Here is a 20,476-nt window from a genome sequence, read left to right as displayed (position 1 = left end):
CAGAGCTTTCTCTGTTGCAGCTCCCAAACTTTGGAATGATCTCCCACTCGCTGTAAGGATGGACCACACCTGGAATGATTTTAAATCTCCTTTATAGACTCCAGTTGTTCCAGTTGAGCAGAGGTATCAGGCTGGTTTTATTAACAGTTTTCTATTTTCTTATCTTTTTACGGTTTAATGCCCTCATTCTATTAATTGGACTATTGTTGTATTTTATTGCCTATTTCATGTTAATCTTTTTTAGTATTTTATTTTATGGACCTATACAGCATTGATTGATTGACTGACTGATTAATAATGTAGAGATCCATTAGGGAAAACCTTTAGGACTGAAAACACGGTTCCATTAATGCTTTAAAGCCTAATATAAAAATTAAACATCGGATTTTAAAAATCTTCTTGGACAGTTTTTTGTATCATAACTGATACATTAGACCTCTTAGGTCATGCTTTTATCATATTTTCAAATGAATGTCATAAAAATATCCAATAAAAACAACTAATACACTCACCAAAACAAATAGACCTAAATTCTCACGATTGATTCACAGTTTTTCCATCAAACATTTAATGATGTTATTTTCAAGTTTTATGACTCTATTTCCAGTTTTTAAGACTAGTTTTTAGGTATAATGAGTTTTCAGAAGAAGGATTTAGCCACCCGCATCGAATCCAGGTCCCTAATGTACAACTCCCATCTCCTTGAATGCTCTCCCACAGGCTGATGGGAGAGGACTCGGTCTCTCCATTCTGCTGGCAAGGCCTACACCACGCTGTAGACCATCCAGACGCTCCTCAATGGTAGAATGACCTACCAAGCGCTACCAGAACCGAGGCAATCCCTGTCTATCTCCAAAAAACTCTTGAGGACCCACCTCATCCTACCCTGTACTTCCCTATCCCTTCTACTGCACTTCCTTCTGTGCCTACTATCTATTTCTACACGGTCTTCATGACAGAACCTCAATAGAGGTCTTCCTTCTAAGTAGCTGATTGTTAGCTTTCATATGGTCTGCATTGTTACATCATCATTAGTAAGTCACTTTGGATAAAAGCATCTGTCCAATGCAGAAAGAGAAACGTTCTCCATGAAAACTCTGCTTCTGAGAAGGTTTGATTAGCTATACTGGACTTCAATCTTCTCCCAGACGGCAGAAGATAAGCCTAGGATCCAACACAACAGGTTTTTCAGAAACGTATCACCTTTTTTTTAAGTGATAAAGGTCCAAGAAATGCAAAGATTGTTGGTGCTGCATTATTCCTAATGTTCTGGCAGCTGTTTCTAATCTTCCCTGTGTTCTCTCTGTCATCAGTCCAGTTTACATGGAGACATGGTGGATTTGGTGATTTCAGAATCTGTCCAGCATCTTCAGATTTTGATCGAGCTTCCTTGCGGTGTCCAACTAGAGTCCATTCCTCATTCAGGAAACCCCTCCATTTCTGTGCTGTTGTTCCCAGTTCTGGACTAGGACTGTGTCAGAAATTGGGCTTGGGTTGAATTGAGTTTATAACTCCAGTCATCTGTTTTCAGAACACGTTTAGAGATTCCAGGATTGTTTTAACATCTGGAACTCAGTCCCAGGAACAATTAAAGCCATTCCCACTGTTTGGAGAAACATTTAGAGTTAGCTTTCAGATGAGACCAGAACCAGGCATTTACTGAGGATGGTCCTGGAGCAGAAGGTTCTGGATTACACAGTTCTGAAACACATGGTACCAGAACAGAAGGTTCTGCTACATATTCTGTTGAAACAGAATTCTGGATCCTGTTGGGATGTTAAAATAATCAAACAGGTAACATTGCCCTCCTTTGTTGCTGACAGGCTATTGGTGGGAGCTCCCAAGGAGAAGGCGGAGCCTCATGTTCCAGCCAATCGAACTGGAGGAGTGTACAGCTGCCCGGTCACAGCTAACCAATCAGACTGCAGTAGGATGAAGCTCATAGACCCAAGTAAGTTTCCCCTGTTAACATGTAACTTGTGTCGTTTCACAGTGATGATACCATGAATGAATGCTGAAGCCTCAGTGTAAAAAATATTTTTGCAAAGTTTATAAAGTTTCAGAATTCGCAGGTATGGAAAAACTGCAGATGACTCAGACCCGGCATGGTCTCCAAATTTCCAGTAGAGTTTAATAGAGTTCTCTCAGTCAGATCTTTGGGAATACCATTCCAGAATCTTAATGTTTGCCTGATTTATCCATGAATATCTAAATCATAAAAGTCCTGACATTATGTTGCATGCTGTCAAAAAATTTATAATAACTAAAGAAACTTTGATCAGCGCTGCCAAAATAAGGTGGAGAAACGTATCTAAGTTGACCCTCACTGACCTCTCCCTGAAAAATAACAGCAAAAATAATGGTCCAAATTAAATTTGGGCCCCATTAGGATCGCCAAGTCTGGCAGTTATATAGCAACTAATCCCAAAAAACAACCCTCTGAGTCTTGAAATACTGGTGAATATTTGAAGGAGTTTGCAGGATTTTGGGACGTGTTTGGAGCTCATCCTGAAGTGTGCTTTGGTTTGACACACAGGTCCCACTGCAGAGTGCCTTTGGATTTATAGACTGATCGAGTGGGCGGTAGAATCTACATGAATGGGTTGATCCAGGAAGTCCTGTCAGAACATCGGACTGTAATGAGATCATCTTAGTTATTAACTGCAGTTTTAATGTATCCTAAGGACATAATTAGACATTTAAGAACAGAACTGTGGTTTAATGGCAGCTCCTCTGTGACAGGTGAGCTCCATGTCAACCAATCATAGAGATGGAAGTGGAATAAAGCCTGACAGTCATGACTCGGGGAAAAAAACCCTATTTCAGCTGCTTGTTTCTGGACTTTCAGCTGATTAGGTGACTGATTTGTTGCAGCTAACGATGAACCCGACTGCTGCCTGTGATCTTATCGCCATCTTGGTGCATTATGGGTAGTCCATCAGTCATTGAGCCGTGACAGCCGCTGTCTGTTTCAGGACAACACAACAGCACTTACACATGATAAAGATCCTGAGTGGGACATGTTCAGTAATAACCATATATATATCCCAGAGCTAATATTTAACACACCAAAAATAAACAAATAGAGAGTATAAAGCATGACACCTGGTCCATGATGACTGAAAACCTCAAACAAAAATATATTTTACCTCCTGGTGCTGTTTTAGTTTACAAAAACTGATCCAAAAGGAGAAGCAGGGTATGATCCACACAAAAGGATCAAACTCTTTACAGGCAAGACTCTGCAGGTATCAGACAGCATGTTGGATGTTAAAGTTCATGACAGGACAGGTAGAGAAACACTGAACCGTGGCCAGTATGGCTGTTTGGATGGGCTGAGGGAGAAATCCTCAATATGGCGGCAGGATTTAGATTTAGGTTGCAAATCTGAGTCTGAACAAAGAACAAGACTTCTGGAATAATCTCCTTAGAACAGATCAGACCAAAGTTGAGATGTTTGGTTATTATGCACATCACCATGGTTGGAGAACATCAAACACTGTATCAGCAAAAACACCAGCTCTATACCCACTGTAAAGCATAGTGGTGGATGACTGATGGTCTGGGCTAGTTTTGCAGTTACAGGATCTGGGAACCTTGCTGTTGCTGAGAAGACCTTGAACTCATCTGTATACCAACATATTCTAGACTCAAATGTCCCACAGCTGAAGCTTGGTCCAAACTAGGTCATCAATAGGACAATGGTCCTGAACATAGGAACAGATCTACAACAGAATGGCTGGAGAATAGAATCAAAGCCTAGTCAAAGTCCAGACCTCATCCTGATACACATGCTGTAATGAGAGTTGTATCTCTGGTGGGATACATCTCACTAAGGCCAGGCTATGGCTTTCCATCCTTCACTCTTCTGTCTCTGTGCTGTAGCAGACCTGAGGCCCTCTGAAGACCTGATTGAGGATATGTGGTTGGGAGTCTCAGTAGCCAGTCAGGGCAGACCTGGAGGGAGGGTCCTGGTGAGTCTTTGTTCTCATTGGCTGATTATTCCTGCCTGGTGACCGGCTGTTTAATGGCTTCTTTAGCTCTCGCCAAACTTGACTGAACTGAACCAGAACATTGTGGTTTACCTCCATCTCTGTAATGAAAATGCCTGAGTAACTGACTTCATGTTCATTAACCACCAGCTGTAAGTTATCCTGTGTCATATGTCCTGGCAGGCCTGTGGTCATCGGTTCGTTAAGGTGCACAACGGGGATGGACGGATGATTGGCCAGTGTTATCTCCATAGAAACGGCCGGCGTTATGTTGAAGATCAGATAAACTGGCAGCAAATCCAGCAGCATTGCGAGTAGGTCACATGGCCTAGCGTTATTGTGTAAGAGGAAACCTCAGCTGACGCTGAGCCTGCTCTACTTACCTGTGTGTGTGTTCAGTTACAGGGAGGATCATACCGGTGAGGGCATGTGTAACATCGGAATCTCTGCCTCCATCACGCAGACCGACGCCATCTTCGGCTCACCTGGGAGCAACGAGTGGCGGGGTACTTGTTCTGTTCAGTCCTGCCCTTCTATGATGTCACCTTCACCTGTCTGGTTACTTGTTACAACCTCACCTCCAGGTTTCCACATCCATGCGCCTCCAGGCGTTCAGTCCCTACATGGTGAACCGGTAGCGCAGTCAGGCTCCAGGGCGTGGATGAACCCTGGACCCTGTGTTTGATCTCTGTGGTTTCTCATGCCTGAATGACTGAACATGGCTTCAGGTTCAGCAGAGAGAATCAGTGAGGTCCAGTTAATGTTCATGAACACAGAAACCTCAGAGATCATCTGAACCCAGTGAGCTGGATGGTGCTGAACTTCCTGCATCATGCAGCTCAGGATGGCAGCTCACGTGTTCACCGATGGTTCCTGGAAAGTATTATAAGAATTAAATCAAATCAAATTAAAGGTGAGAGAAAAAATGTGAGGAATGGTTATGGGAACCTGTGATTCCAGGATTACAGTGTTTTAGGAAACTTTGCTTGTTGTTTCCTTCTCACTGAGCACCTTTCCAACCCAGCCAACCAGCTGTGGAGCTGCTCAGGGGATTCAGTTATATTTAAGTATGACTTGGTTTGTTGTTATTTTTTATTTATTTATTAATATCTTATTCAAATTACAATCTTGTTCTCAGTAATGTCCCAGAGACCTGTTGACGCTGCAGTGTGTGAACAGTGTGTGAACAGCCTATTTCAGGTCACCCCCAACATCTCAATTAGACCAAGATCTGGCCTTTGACTAGGCCCAGAATGTTCCATTTCTTACTTCTCGGCCAGTCCTTGGTGGATTACTGGGGTGTTTTGGGTCATTGTCATGTTTTTTTACAGATGGCGTCACATTTTCCTCAAGCTCCCTCTGATACACGGTAGAGTTAATGGTGAACTCTGTGATGGTGAGCTGGACAGGTTCTGATGCACCAAAGCATCACCAAACCATTAGACTTCCACCCCTAGGCTTCACAGATAAGATTATCTTGCCCAAACACATCTGTCCAAAGAACATTGTTCTAGGTCTCATCTTTGTTCTATGTTCTCGCTGGTGAACTTTAACCTGGCCTTCATGGTGTTTTTCTTGGAAAGTAAAGGGTTCCTCCTTGCACACCGGCCATGGAAGTTAAACGGTCAGTCCTTCTGATTGGGTAGTCAGACCTGGGCATGTTGGCAGATGGTTTGAATGTCCCCCTCCTCTAGACTGTTTTCACTACACTGATTTAAGTTTCTTCTGAGACCTCTTTAAATCCATTACCAGATCCATAAGCTTCTACAGTCTTCTTCTTGAAGGCCTCAGACAGATCTTTGGATCTCCCCATGGTCTTCACTCTCATTTCAACAGTTAGGAGCACCAAACTAAAGGTCTACGGTTTAAACAGGACAAAACTCCTTCAAAATGCAGAATAATGATAATGATAAAAGTCCTCTAATGGTTTTAATCACACCCTCCTGATGTGATTAACCTGTGTGTGATTTTAGCCATTTTAAGTGGAAATATGAGGATGTCCTAATTTATTCTTCAGAAATTGTATGTTGAGTACAATGTTAATGGTCATTTCTTCAGTTTCTGCTGTTTATTCATATTGCTTGAGATTTTTCACTATAGCTAAAATGTCCAAGAATGATACACATACACACAGGCTGCTGCAGGGTGTACATATCTGATCAAATCAAATGAAGCACCTTATACCTTCACTCTATGCTCTGTGGAACTTCTCCATGGTTCACATGTGGCTCAAATTCAGGCAGATGTATTTAAGTTTAAATCAGAGCTACGTGTAGATTTCAGGTTCAGTCACATCTAAAGGTTGTGTGTGGAGCATCGATGCTGAACATGCACGTTTGCTCAGCAGGACCACATGCAGCATTGTGTTGCTCTAAATCCACACAGTTAAAAAACTCTAAAGTGATTTTTCCAATGAGTAGAAACAAACTCCGCCTCTAGTTTCAGCGTTTTTTTTCTCCGGGGTTTTATTCATGTTGTAATTGTGTGTGTGTTCCAGGAAACGTTCACGCCTTTTGGATGAATCCAGATGACGAGTATGTTTGGAAGAAGAACTCGTTTGACAACAAGGACCCAAGGTGTAGGAACACGTATTTAGGTGAACTGTCCCTTTCAGTAACTCCTCCACTCATCAACCTCTGATCTGAGCTTCCTTTTTCTGAAGATCTTATCTCCTTGGATGTGCATCCAGGAATCAGAACCTGCCTGGAAACTTTGGTCTTTCTGGGGAATCAGTGATCTGCGATGATCATTTAGACTCAGCTGCTTACATTATTTGAGTTGTTTTTTTATTCAGTGTCTTAAAAACTGAACTTTGTGTTCTTGCAGGATACTCAGTCACTCAGGCCCATCATCTTCTCTCTGCAGAGAATCAAACCATCGTAGCAGGTGAAGCTCCTCCTTCATTCCTTCATCGGCTCTTCAGGTCAGCTGATGTGTTGACTGATGTGTTGCTGTGTTGGTGAACAGGGGCTCCCAGGGACAATACAATGGATGCTCGTGGTTCTGTGATGCTGGTGGTCAAGCGGTCCGATGATCTGGTGATTCAGCAGACTCTACGAGGTCAACAGGTTGGCTCGTACTTTGGTAACGCTGTGGTAGCCGTGGACCTCAACGGTGATGGGTGAGCGGTCACAGAGTTTCTGCTGTCGCCTCCTATAGATTAACAGAAAGACAAACGCAGAACCCACCTTCAGATCCTGGGTTCCTCAGGGGATGGAAACTGGAACTCCATCAGTTCATTTTTGGTTTTCTGTCCTGCAGCTGGAACGACCTGCTGGTGGGCGCTCCTTTTTACTTCAGCCGTCACCCAGGGGCGGGCGGGGCAGTTTACGTTTACATGAACGGACGAGAGAAGTTCCACTCTGAAGCCAGCGTGGTTCTGACAGGTCCACTTGGCTCTGCTTTTGGAATGGCTGTTGCTGCTGCAGGAGACCTCAACCAAGATGGCTTCCAGGGTGAGTCAGCTGCATGGTGCAGATGTTTAATCATCAGTAAATATTAATCAGTCAGGGTGATGTGATGTTGTGTTTCAGACTTTGCAGTGGGAGCTCCTTTCCACGATACAGGATGTGTAATGATCTGGACCGGGAGCAAGGAGGGGGTCTCTGTAGAACCGAGTCAGGTATCACACACAAACGTTGGTACTGTCTGGTTTCAGGATTGGTGAGACAATAAACAAAACACCCACCCACCCACCCATCTGTCCATCCATCCATCCATCCATCCATCCATCCATCCATCCATCCATCCATCCATCCATCCATCCATCCATCCATCCACACATCCATCCATCCATCCATCCATCCACGCATCCATCCATCCATCCACGCATCCATCCATCCATCCATCCATCCATCCATCCATCCATCCATCCATCCATCCATCCATCCATCCACACATCCATCCATCCATCCATCCATCCATCCATCCATCCATCCATCCACGCATCCATCCATCCACGCATCCATCCATCCACGCATCCATCCATCCACACATCCATCCATCCATCCATCCATCCACGCATCCATCCATCCATCCACGCATCCATCCATCCATCCATCCATCCATCCATCCACGCATCCATCCATCCACACATCCATCCATCCACACATCCATCCATCCATCCATGCATCCATCCATCCATCCACGCATCCATCCATCCATCCATCCATCCATCCATCCATCCATCCCTCCAACAATCAATCCATCCATCCATCCATCCATCCATCCATCCATCCATCCACACATCCATCCATCCATCCATCCATCCACCCATCCATCCATCCATCCATCCACGCATCCATCCATCCACGCATCCATCCATCCACGCATCCATCCATCCACACATCCATCCATCCATCCATCCATCCACGCATCCATCCATCCATCCACGCATCCATCCATCCATCCATCCATCCATCCATCCATCCATCCATCCATCCCTCCAACAATCAATCCATCCATCCATCCATCCATCCATCCATCCATCCATCCATCCATCCATCCCTCCAACAATCAATCCATCCATCCATCAATCCATCCCTCCAACAATCAATCCATCCATCCATCCATCCATCCATCCATCCATCCATCCATCCATCCATCAATCCATTGGATGGACGACATTGTTGCAAATAAGCGCCGTTTAACTAAATAATCTGAACTGAAACTATTTCTGTAGTTATGCTGCTATAGGATTAGGCTGCTGGAGGACATAACGACCACTTTCACTCTCTTCGCTACATTCTCACACTACTCTCCAATTTTGCATTATTTGCTGTTATTTCAGCTTTTAACTTTGTTCTCTCTATTCTCTTCCTAGAAGCTACACCTGGCCTGACTCTGTGTCTACCTGTGACACCTTTCTGGAGAGGGGCATCGTCCGAGATTCTGCTGGCAACAACTTAATGCTCACCTTCTACAGATGATCCACATAGCCCTGTCTTTCAGTGTTTAACCCTTTCTCTCTCCTAGACATGGCTACTGACTGAGCTTCTACTGTAACTAACTCTATGTGCTCTCTTTCAGACTCTAACCTTGAAAACTGGCTCAGAGTTTATCTGTTCTTTCTTTCTAGATGAAACGACTAAAGGAGCTACATCCATTAACATTTACTTTTCCTTCCCATAGAAAGTACTCCTGGATCAGTGCTTCTTTGTTCTCTTTGTGTTTCTGCTCTGTTCTCTCAAACCTCCAGTCGGTCGTGGCAGATGGCCGCTCACACTGAGCCTGGTTCTGGTTCTGCTGGAGGTTTCTTCCTGTTAAAAGGGAGTTTTTCCTCTCCACTGTCGCTACATGCATGCTCAGTATGAGGGATTGCTGCAAAGTCAACACCAGTGACTGTCCACTGTCTCTACATGCTCATCCAGGAGGAGTGAATGCTGCAAGTCACTGAGTGGATGCAATCTGCTGGGTTTCCTTAGATAGAAAAACGTTTTATCCAATTTGAATAAATAACTGAATCTGACTGAACTGTTCAATTGTTAGGATGAATTGGAATGTATGAACCTGATTGTTGTGAATTGGCGCTATATAAATAAAACTAAATTGAATTGAATTGAATCCATCCATCCATCCATCCATATCCCATAAAACAGAATATGAGTTTATGCCTGAAAGTAAATTAGCACCATGATCATTCTGGGTTCCTTCCACCACATTAAGTCTGACTCACAAGTAACACCTCACCTGTCCCCCTCAGATGATCCAGGGCAGCACAGTGTTTGCTGGGTTCAGGACCTTTGGGTACTCCCTGGCTGCAGGCGTGGATGTTGATGGGAACAATTATCCAGACCTGCTGGTGGGGTCTCTGGATGATACTGTTGCCCTCCTCAGGTACCATGGGAGTGTTTCTCTGAACCACAGTATACAGACCTTTTTCTTTAGCTTACGGGTTTTTATTTTCTGTTGACCAACTAATTCCTCAGATCGCGCCCTGTTGTCCAGCTGAATAACAGGCTCAGAGTTTCTCCGGATGTCGTCAACCCAAACGACTGTGACTTCTGGTGAGATTCAAAGGAAATGCAGACTGTTCCGGTTTGCTTTAATCATTATTATTGTGTTAATTATTAAATAACAGAGTCTGTCTCTCAGTATCCAGGTGGAGCTGTGCTTCTCCTTCAAGTTCAATGCTGGAAAAAGCATCAACAACATCTGTGAGTCCACAATTTGTTCACTATCCTTGATATGAAGTCTTTAAAGTGTTTTTGACATCGAATTTTCACAATAAATCCAATTACATTTATGGAAAGGAAACACTGATCAAATATTTTAAAAATAAATTCTTGCCACTAAAATGAATAGTTGTTGGGATATATGGTCATAAATTTCCCTAAAAAAGGCATTTCCAGACTACTCCCTAGTGATTTTGTTGCACTCTTAGAAAGGGAACCGTGGCAGTAAACTGACTGCTGCTACAATGGCAGCAACACAGACAGTCTATTGTTGCTGGATGCTGGAGCACAGCTGGAGTCAATATTCATGAACCTTACCAGGCCACCAGGAAACAGAAGCAGCACAACATCCGGATTTTCAAAATAATTCACTAGAGACGGACTAGATCTGGCTTTATATATATTTATAACTGGCTTTATATTAGCAGTTGTTAACATTAGATCAATTAGATCAGTTACTGGGTTAACTAAGGTATTATAAACCGAGCAATTAAACATTAAATGCACCAAATATAGCTTCTCTGCTCTCAGTGAACTCATTGTAGAACAAAACACATGAAAACATCTGGATGCATGAAATGAAAATGAAGCAGTTCAAATGGTGTGAACAGCGAGGCTATAGACTCGGCTTCAACATCCTCCTTCGTCTGTCAGATATCTGACCTCTGACATCATTTCTCTGGTGAATTCAGAGGTTTTCTTGTTCGAAGCGGTTTGCTGAGAAGTCCTCTGATCACACCTGGCTGTGGGACCAGCCCATCTGTTCCTCCTCAGTTTTCCAGCTCTGATCCAGGCAGCTCTGATCCTCTTCCCTTCAGGAAAGTAGTGCAGACTAACGGCTGCTGTCGTAGTGTTGCTGCCACCACCAGCAATGCACCGTTTCACCATATTAACACTGTTTTTAACACAACTTGGCTTCTACCTGAACCGTTTATCGTTGACGCTCACACAATGAATGACCAGAGACTTCCCCTTTCACGTCATTTCCAGGCAACTTTGGACTCAGAAAATTTAACATCTAAATATGCTTATTTTGTGGCACAATTGTCTTTTATTACATCTTTAATCCTAATATCATGTCAATTATTGACCAATTCATTCAGTATTAAGATGTTTTCTTTCTATTTCTACATTTGTGGGAAAAGCGCGTCACAGGCACTTTAAAGCAGCAGAACAATCCTGGAAGGTAGCCATATAATGCAGTTTTCTGACTACATGGAGCCTAAATGTTCTGTACAATTCCACTGTATTGTCTTTCAGAGCAAACATGCATTCAGTCTTTTGTGTGAGGTGTAATAAGATATTTTAGGAACAAGACACATCACTTTCTATGGTCCAACACAGTCCACTGGACATAAGCTGTGGTTCAGTTTTTCCAGAAGCAGAGACACATTGAAGTAGAGTGGTGTAGAGTCGGGTTACTGAAAGCAGAAGGTCCGGTCCGGGTTAGAACTGAAGTTAACGGCCTTCTTTTTGAGACATGTCATCTGATGCTGATGAGTTTGGCCCTTCAGACATGGGTCGGCTTCTCACACAGACTGGAATATTTCTTCATCTCAACCATCAACCTATCCAGCTACATTTAACAGCCACTTCTCTACAGGGTATTGCTGCCATAGAAATATAAATATAAATAACATCTATAATCAGACCTCCTGCTGCTGTTTCACAAGGAAGCTGCTGTCTTCAAGGTTAAACTTCAGGGATTAATATCCAGCAGTTTTCTGACTAACCCTCAAGGCCCATGTAGATGCAATCAAACTGGTCCTGGATCTGCTCCGTCAGTTCCTCCTGCAGCTGCCGACTGATGCAACAAGCTCGTTAATGACAGCTGCTTCCTGTGTGTGTTGTTAATTAGCTCCTGCTGCTAATCAGCACACACTCTTTTATGAGCGGTGTGTCTTTATTGTGTGCTGTTAATTTGTCCAATCTGAGGGAAGGTCACCCCGTTGCTATGACAACCTGCACCGCCCACACGGCAGATGACATCATGGCGTGTCCTTGAGTGTCCTGGTGTTTCTGTGGATGATAAATCACATGAAATAAACTGATATTATTCCATCTGCGACACACACTCACACACACTCTGCGAGCCCTGTGTGTGAGTGTGTGTCTTCTGTGTCGTTAATCTGACCAATAAGAGCCAAGGTGACCCCCTTCCTGAGTGAATGTCCTGAGGTGAATAAAGTATCAATGAGTCGCCGAGGAAGTAGAGCGACTATCATCTGAGAGTAAAACTATCCCGTCGTCCCTCATGCATGAACCTCAGTAACATTTCGACTCATTTAATTTCAAATCAAATAGTTTTTAGTGTGCATGTTCCATGAACATTTTCTGAAGTTTCTCATATGAACAGAGGAACAAGCCCTGGGTTAGTTAACCTGATTTAGTGTAATTACCAGTCTAATCACATTATTAAATCATCATATGAAGGTCAGTACAGTGTTCCGGATCTAACTTCCCCTGGCTTTCTAACTGAGAAACAGTCCCTACAGAACCTGAAAAATCACAGGTGGAGTTCCTCAGGGCATGGCAGGAGACACCCAGACCTCTGGAACAGCTAACACTGTTGGCACCCCACTGAACTCTTGGTAGCTCTCAGCCTTTCTTCTGCAGATGTCCCAAACAATGAGAAGGAGAATCCATTATAGGAAGAACTTTGCATCAGTCTGTTCATCCTTGAACCTCTTGGAGAGGTTGTCTTCTTTGCAGCCCTTCTTGTCACAAATGAATGTTGATCGAGCTCTGCACCGGTGATGCTGCAGTGCCATGTTCAGGAAGAGATGGTTCTGGAGATTACTGGACCGTCGAGGGCAGCAGTGCCCAATTCTAGTCCTCAGAGCTGCTATCCTGCAGCTTGTAGATGCATCTCTTCTCCAACATGCCTGAATCAAATTTTATCAGGTGTGCTGCATCTGAGGCTGTTATGATGCAAAGTGATGCAGCAGCACAGATGTCATGAAAACTGAAGCTGCAGCGTCAGTCCAGAAGGTTTTGGCCCAAACTGTAACATTTATGATGTTCTTAAACCTGAATCTGTGTTTTTTAAAACGTGACTTTAGTCTGTTTTTGTCTTGCAGCCGTCAACTTTACTGTGACTGCTGATGTCACCAGTCTCAAGCCCCGCCTCCGTTTCCATGGCACCAGAGAGAGTGTGTACTCCAGCATCCTGTCAGTAAGGAATGGAAAGTGTAAAACCCTAAGAGTCGGACTGCTGGTAAGACATGCACACAAAGAGAGAGCGCCACCGGCTGGCAACTGAGCTCATTGCACATGACAACAGGAAAAATGCTTTAATTCACACTGTTGACTAAATGCTGCTTCTTTAATCACACAGAGCTTTGATATTAATCATCACCTGAGAGTTTGGATAATATACTGACCTCCGGAGAGGACCCAGTGCTGCTGTGTAGAGTTCTGATGGTTGTGTCTGATAACAGTGAAACTGTCGGGTCAAAGGAAGTTTACTGGTAGAGAGATAAGACGAATGTTGGTTTGACGTTAATCGAGTGTTAATCAGTCCACTGGTGACAGAGTCCACATCCTGGTTCTCCACACTTGAAACAGAAACAACAAGCTGTTAGAGACTCAGATCCTGGGTTCCTGAGTTGGACCGCTTCAGATACGGTTGGTGGATGTTGGGCCTTCAGGAGGTGAACAACAGCTTTAAACATTTCTCTGAGTGCTGAAGTCAGATCCCAACATGATCATGGCTTGTTCCGTCACCTCCTCGTTTTGGTTTTTGACTACTTTCCTTCTACTCTTGTCATGAAGATCTGCTGATCTCATGGTCCCAGCAGCACCTAGAGCATAAAGTGGTATCTGGCATGCCACTTTTGAAACTGGCCACTTTTTGCTCCCGCTGTCTCTCCATGGTCTGACATTTCAGATCATCACATCAGATCTGCTGTTTCAAACTCCCACTGAGATCATCTTCTTATCCGTCTGAACACATAACCCATGTTCTGATGAACTAGATGAAATAATCTCTCAGGTTCTGTTCGTCTATCTGTGTTCTACAGAGTACCATCCAGAATGTGGTGGAACCTCTGGTGTTCTCCCTAAAGGTCTCTCTGCATGAGAACCTTCCCAACAGAAGCAACATCGTCCAAGACCTAAAACGCTTCCCCGTTCTAAGCCAGACACCTCAACCCATCAGAACCCAGGTCAGCCACTGTTACATGTATCAGAGCTTTAAGAAAAATGTCAGAACCTCCAGAACTTTGGGAACTCCAGGTTCTTCCGCAAGCATGTCTTAGTTCCCACAGATTCTGATCAAAACCCAAATAGGATCAACAGAACCAAGATATTAAAGCTACAACACTTATTATTTTTAATAATTATTGTTTAATAATTATTATTTTTAATAATATACTTATTAAAGATAATACCCAACAGAACCCATGGGGAAGAAATACGTTCCAGGTGAGAACTTAGCAGAAGTCAGGTCCAAAGGGTTAAAAAAGGTTCAGATCTTCCCTAGTTCAAAAATCTATTCTAAGCCTCCAAACAAGATATTAAAGACAGAACTGAGTTCATAATTAAAGATTACCTATCAGAACCAGGTCAGAACCTAACAAGAAGTAGAATGTTGGATTCCCATCAGAAACCACATCAGAACTGATGAGAATCCACCGTAGAACTAGACTGAAAACTTTCAGGCTTTGTGTATAAACATTGGAACTGACACAGAACCATTTAGAACCTTTGATTTCTGTTTTTCCTCATCATTTAGATCCACATTCAGAAAGCCTGCGGTTCTGATAATGTCTGTCAGAGTAACCTTCACATGATGGCCCAGTTCACAGATGAGAACCAGGAACCCTTCCCCAAGTGAGTGACACAGCTGATCAAATCATGTCAGAATATCGGTTGGATCAGAACCTGTCTCTGTTGAGACAAAGACAGAAATACAACAGGGAGATGAAGATGAAGAAGAAATGATACTCTGATGAAGATCACCAGCTGGACTGGTGTGAGGGTTTGTCATGCAAGCAGGACCTGAAGACTCTTGCAGCCACAGTCAGGTTCTTGATGTCCTGTTGTTGATCCATTTGTCTCCAGGCGTAACGGCAGTCAGCTGCTGAACTACACCAGCAGCATCAGGAGGTTACTTCTGGAGGTCAACGTCAGCAACACCGCGTCACCTGGTCAACCAGCAGAGGACGCTCACAACACCGTCCTCAACATCAGCATCCCGCCGTCGCTCATTTACTCTGGAGTCCAACTAAAGGCATGGAGATGAACTTCTGTTTTCCTGTGGTGAAGATTTGGTTGGAGAAGATGCAGAGCAGAGTCAGTGGTGGAGGGTTAGTCTTTGGACAGATGGGGCACACCTGTAGCTCTAAGCCTGAAAATCTTCCAGTAAGACAGAAATAATGCGTTTAGTTTTACCTCTAAAGAAGGCTCCCTCACCAGAAGGTCCATTTCCAAATGAATCCCAGTTTACTGGATATTAACCTGATCAGTCACTGTCAGAACATTTAACTGGACACATGGACTCAGAGGTGTGCTTCACAGGAGTCTCGACTAAACCCTGAAGGTTCAGGTTCTTAAAATGTTCTTGTGTTTCTGTTTCAGGGGGATAAATCAGGATCTGTTGAGTGTTTTGTTGAAGGTGTCGCTCTTCTCTGTCAGCTGGGGAATCCTTTCAGAAGCAACCAGAAGGTAAAGACCTGGTCCTGCAGCCCATTCAGTACCAGCTGTAGCACCACGGTCCTTCTGAACCCTGCTGAAACTCTTTTCTCTGCTCCTGTGTTCCAGGTTCAACTGTTCATTAAATTTGAGCCATCTGAGCTAGCTTTGGACACCAGGGAGATCCGGTCTCAGCTGCGGCTGTCCACGTAGGACGTCCACCCACACGTCTCTGTCTGGGTTTGTGCAGGGAGATACTGATGTGTGTCTCTGTGTGTCCTCAGGCTCAGTGAGCAGTCACACCTGTCTCCCGTCTCTGTCTCCCTGCTGGTGGAGTATTCCCTGCAGGCGGCTCTGACTTTGTAAGAACCAACACAACGTACTGATGTAGAGTTGGTAGGAAACAGGCACCATTCTGACAAAGCACAGGCTGAACCATAACCTGATCAGAAGTTTTCCTTGGTACTGAAAACCCAGAGGCCACATATGCAAAGGAACCCTTTTTATGGCCGTACCTCTTAATTCACATTTATTTAACTTCTTTATCTGTAATCTGGCCACAGAAATAAAGGTTCTAATAAATATTTTACATTCTCCTTATTTTATGTAATATTTTTAAAGCTTCATGAGGCGAAAACAAACCTCACCAAGGTTAGTAATATGGTGCCATCATGTGACTATAAATTGAAGAAGGATCAGTTTTTTTATTTTTAATGGGTCAACTCACGGTAGCAGGTTCTGTTCTCGTGGATCAAAGCAAAAAACAAAACTGAATAGAAGTAGTTTCATTGAAGCTGTCTTCTGATTGGCTGTGTCCTGTTAGAATCAAACCGGGTCCGATCTTCTTCAGTGGTCATGTGATCGGTGAGCAGGCCATGAAGATGACCGAGGACATTGGCAGTCTGGTAGTCTTCACCTTTCAGGTTTGTTTGGACCATACAAACTGCTCTAGACCTGAGACAGGACAGGTGTGACCAGGTGTTCTCCAACAGGTTCATGTCCTGGGGAAGCCTCTGGGTCACCTTGGCAACCTGGAGGTGGAGTTTGATTGGCCCAAGGAGGTGACGAATGGAAAGTGGCTGCTGTACCTGACAGAGATTCGCTTGGACGGCACCTCAAATTTTCATTGCACCCATAACGACATCATCAACCCTTTAAACCTCCTGGTAACCATGGCAACTCCTGCCTCAGACACTCCTTTCAAAAAAACAGTAACAATAACACAATAACAGAATAAACGCTAGATGTGTTTGTACCAAAAGCAATGGATGTTATGGCACCGTAAAATAAACTCACTTCCTGTTTGTTCAGATGTCCGATGAGGAGAAGAGGATGATGAGGATCCTGAGGGTGGAGGAAGAAGAGGGAGAGAGGAATCAGAAGGGGAAGACTCTCCCTGTCCTCAGCATGCAGAGACAGAGGAAGACCTTCAAACTGGTAAAGATATGAGGATGGACAATTTAATATGTCCACTAAGTGGAGGGTTTGCACATTAACCTGTGGTCCAAACTTGGAGCTTCAGCTGTGACAGAACCAGTACCAGAAAAGCAGTAGGTGTCAGTGGGAGGCTGCTTCCAAACTCCCAAGCTGCACATGACTGTTTAAAAATGTGGTTAGCACTGTAAGGCAAACAGAGAGAACCTTCTGATGGATGTTAGACAACGACTCAGTGGTTCAGTTTATGGTTCTGGTTGTTGGAGTTCAAATGAAAAGTGATCATCCTAATCTGTGTTGCAGAGCTGCAGCAGCGGGGCCAGATGCATAAAGTTCTCATGTCCTCTGTTCAACATGACCAACTCTGCAACTCTGACGGTGAAGAGCCGACTGTGGAACTCCACCATGACTGAGGTACCATCACCCAGAACTAATCATCTGTCAGGTCCTACCAACACTCACTGGCTTCAACAGCTCAGTTAGTGTCATGGTCACTTCCTGTGCAACGCATATGGTGGTCCAGAGGTGCAAAATATTCCCAAATCATACCAAACACAAAACACAAACAGGACAAATAAACCAGGTAAATAAAACGGACAGGATCACACCACCAGGAGATGTCAGTGCCATCATGTTGCTGCAGAAACTGAGTCTCTACAGTTTGTGTCTTACTGCCCTCTAGTGGCCACAGATTAGTAAGCTTCCTCTTGTGTTTCAGGACTACAGCGATGCGAGCAGTGTGTTGGTTCAAGGCAAGGCCACTTTGAAGCTGAAGACCACCAAGAGCACCATCAACATGAAGTCGTCCCCCTTACTGGTACCAATCTGCTGCTCACATTACCGGCTGATGACCTGCTGCATGTTCCCTGAGTCTCTGCTTCATGTCTGCAGATTGATGTCAACATTTACCCAGAGTCTGGACTGCAGCAGAACTTTGGCGCCCCCTTGTGGATCATAGTGGTGTCAGTCCTGGCTGGAGTGCTCCTGCTGGCTGTAATCTGCCTTCTCCTTTGGAAGGTAAGCTGAGCTGCAACATGTGAACAGAAGGTTTGCAGTGAAGCCTGGAGCTAGTTTTCAGGATCCACCACTGACCAAATAAGACAGCCTCATTATTTCATCCCCATGACATCATTCACCCCATAAAGTGTTATGTTGCCCCCTGCTGTTCAGTGTGGCTTCTTCAAGAGAGCCAGCACCAGGGAGATGTACCAGGCCAAGACCCAAAGGGCCCACATGAAGAGCCAGCCGTCTGACAGGGTCAAGCTGACCGAGGGGCTGTGAGGGTGGGTAGGCTGCTGCAGGAGAGCCCTGCTGTAAGGACCACTGACTGGCTGTTTACTGCTTACTGGCTTCTTACAATCTGGATACTGACTGCACAGACGGCTGCAAGGGAAACCTCCTGTAAGCACCACTGCCTGGCTGTTTACCACTTACCTACTGGTTACAAACAGCTAACAGCTGCAGATGAACTCTGCTTTAAGACCTACTAAGTGGCTTTTCAATCCTTACAGCCTGCTTTTTACAGACATGTTGCTGACAGCTTAGAGACTAGTTACTGGCTGGTTACTGACTGTACTGGCTGCTGCAGGAGAGCCCTGCTGTAGTGCCTATTGTCTGCTTTACAAACTGTTTACTGACTGCTTGCTACCTAAGAACTGACTGGCTGTCTTGCTGGCTGTTTTTCTGCAGGTGTTTCATTCTACCTCACTGTTCTTTCAAACTGTCTCTTTTTAAATCCATTCCTGGTCGGAGTAACAACTCATCTTTCACTGATGAACAGATTGTTATATTCAATATTCAGTTATGTTTTGGAAAATATCTGTCAGTAGATCAAATTCCATGGGAAGTGACACTTTTGAGGCCACACCCAGTAGGTCTTTGTAACCAATCAGAGAATATGTGGATGTGTTAAAGACTGAAACGTTCACTTCAGAAAGGTTAGAGAAGGTTTAGCATAAAGCTAAGTCTTTTTAGGCTGTTTGGTCTCTGAATAATAAAATCCCTTCTGCATATTTACCTGCTCTCTAACTGCAGCCCTAATCCTACCCGTTCACCCGTTCACCTACTTACCTGTCCAGACACTCACCTGTCAATCTTCTCACCTGCCCACTGACTCATCTGTCCCCGGCGGTTGTGTGAAAACACAATGTTTCTGTTTTCTCTGCAGTGTCGGTTCTTTGTTCGTCAGGAGGCGTGGCAGACAGCGGTGCTCCAGCAGAAAAGGATTATGGGTAGCGCTGAGCAGCATCAGCACGTGGACGATGACGGTTTCCTGATCCAGGATCAGGTGACCTCGACCCGGAACAGGAACAGCCAAAAACACTGGGTCACTATTTGGACTGAAATTCACTGAGAGATTTCTGGTATCCATGGAAACAGATCCTGAATTATACCAAACTGAACCGAACCGGACCAAATCTGATCAACACTGCCAGTCTGCTGTCATGTGCTTCACCTGTTTACCATAAGTGCATTCAGAGGTGGAGCTGTGAGGTCCTAAAGTGTTCTTATTGGTCAGATTTTATTGACCTGTGTGTGATTGGTCCTCAGCCATCTGAAAAGGTCAATCAGACACTGATTACTGAACTAAAACTGATCAAAAGGAAGCTTTTGAATTTAAAGGGCTACCTTATAAAACAGTGGAATGGTCCTTTAAGGACCAGATATTGCCACAGGGTCAGCGTTTCCGTTTGTGCTGCCTTCATGACTCGTCTGTAAATTTGTCCTGCTGCCTTCAAGTGCTGCCTGGTCCAGTGTTATTCACATTGTAGATATGACTTTACAGTTTTGTAATTTTTGACAGCAGCTCCTATTTGTGTGTAAAAGTATTCACTGTAGTGTTGTCTGTATGTTGATGATATTAAAGTATTTTTTATAATTCACTGGTTTATTATCATACTGGTGTGGGACTGCAGAGACTCTTAAAGTGACCGTGATGTTGATGCACTGTATGTAGGCCCCCAGAAGACTTCTGACTGATCTTCAATATGGCCTCCATTCTGGAAGCATCTCTGCAATGTGGCATGGAGCATCCTCCTGATGGAAGAAGCTGCTGCCTCCTTTTTTCATAAAGACATGGACTTGGTCAGAGTCATTTTGATGACAAAACCATTAAAACGGGTGGCTGAGAGCAGCTGTTTTGAGAATCTAGTCATAAAAAAATACTTTGTGAGCAAAAACAACAGGATAGAAGTGGTAAGGTAGTCTACATATGCTTGGCCAGGGCATTACTGATATGCTCTT

At 44.1% G+C, this 20,476-nt stretch overlaps 1 protein-coding gene across 5 annotated transcripts in view; it reads left to right on the top strand.

Annotated features, from left to right (window-relative positions):
* Positions 1–20,115, top strand: part of LOC124863994 (integrin alpha-3-like) — a 28,081-nt gene extending 7,966 nt beyond the window's left edge. For 2 of the 5 annotated variants that reach the window (XM_047358591.1, XM_047358593.1), the window contains 26 exons: positions 1,824–1,951; positions 3,886–3,974; positions 4,176–4,306; positions 4,392–4,498; positions 6,490–6,588; positions 6,819–6,878; positions 6,960–7,113; positions 7,254–7,447; positions 7,526–7,614; positions 9,694–9,827; positions 9,920–9,997; positions 10,086–10,147; positions 13,246–13,382; positions 14,188–14,331; positions 14,901–14,998; positions 15,230–15,398; positions 15,746–15,832; positions 15,929–16,008; positions 16,084–16,161; positions 16,623–16,722; positions 16,792–16,965; positions 17,111–17,236; positions 17,537–17,647; positions 17,952–18,050; positions 18,125–18,250; positions 19,401–20,115. In XM_047358591.1, the coding sequence (XP_047214547.1) occupies positions 1,824–1,951; positions 3,886–3,974; positions 4,176–4,306; positions 4,392–4,498; positions 6,490–6,588; positions 6,819–6,878; positions 6,960–7,113; positions 7,254–7,447; positions 7,526–7,614; positions 9,694–9,827; positions 9,920–9,997; positions 10,086–10,147; positions 13,246–13,382; positions 14,188–14,331; positions 14,901–14,998; positions 15,230–15,398; positions 15,746–15,832; positions 15,929–16,008; positions 16,084–16,161; positions 16,623–16,722; positions 16,792–16,965; positions 17,111–17,236; positions 17,537–17,647; positions 17,952–18,050; positions 18,125–18,250; positions 19,401–19,586 (3,040 nt within the window). In that variant the 3' untranslated portion in view covers positions 19,587–20,115. Of the gene's footprint in view, positions 1–1,823; positions 1,952–3,885; positions 3,975–4,175; positions 4,307–4,391; positions 4,499–6,489; positions 6,589–6,818; positions 6,879–6,959; positions 7,114–7,253; positions 7,448–7,525; positions 7,615–9,693; positions 9,828–9,919; positions 9,998–10,085; positions 10,148–13,245; positions 13,383–14,187; positions 14,332–14,900; positions 14,999–15,229; positions 15,399–15,745; positions 15,833–15,928; positions 16,009–16,083; positions 16,162–16,622; positions 16,723–16,791; positions 16,966–17,110; positions 17,237–17,536; positions 17,648–17,951; positions 18,051–18,124; positions 18,251–18,403; positions 18,635–19,400 lie in introns of those variants that run through there. The other 3 variants (XR_007037241.1, XM_047358592.1, XM_047358594.1) reach the window with 3 other exon arrangements.
* The last annotated feature ends 361 nt before the right edge of the window (positions 20,116–20,476 follow it).

This window comes from Girardinichthys multiradiatus, chromosome Y, assembly GCF_021462225.1.
Source record: "Girardinichthys multiradiatus isolate DD_20200921_A chromosome Y, DD_fGirMul_XY1, whole genome shotgun sequence".
NCBI classification, from domain to species: domain Eukaryota; kingdom Metazoa; phylum Chordata; class Actinopteri; order Cyprinodontiformes; family Goodeidae; genus Girardinichthys; species Girardinichthys multiradiatus.
The sequence above is the reverse complement of the archived record's forward strand: the minus strand, read 5'-3'. Positions and strand labels throughout refer to the sequence as shown.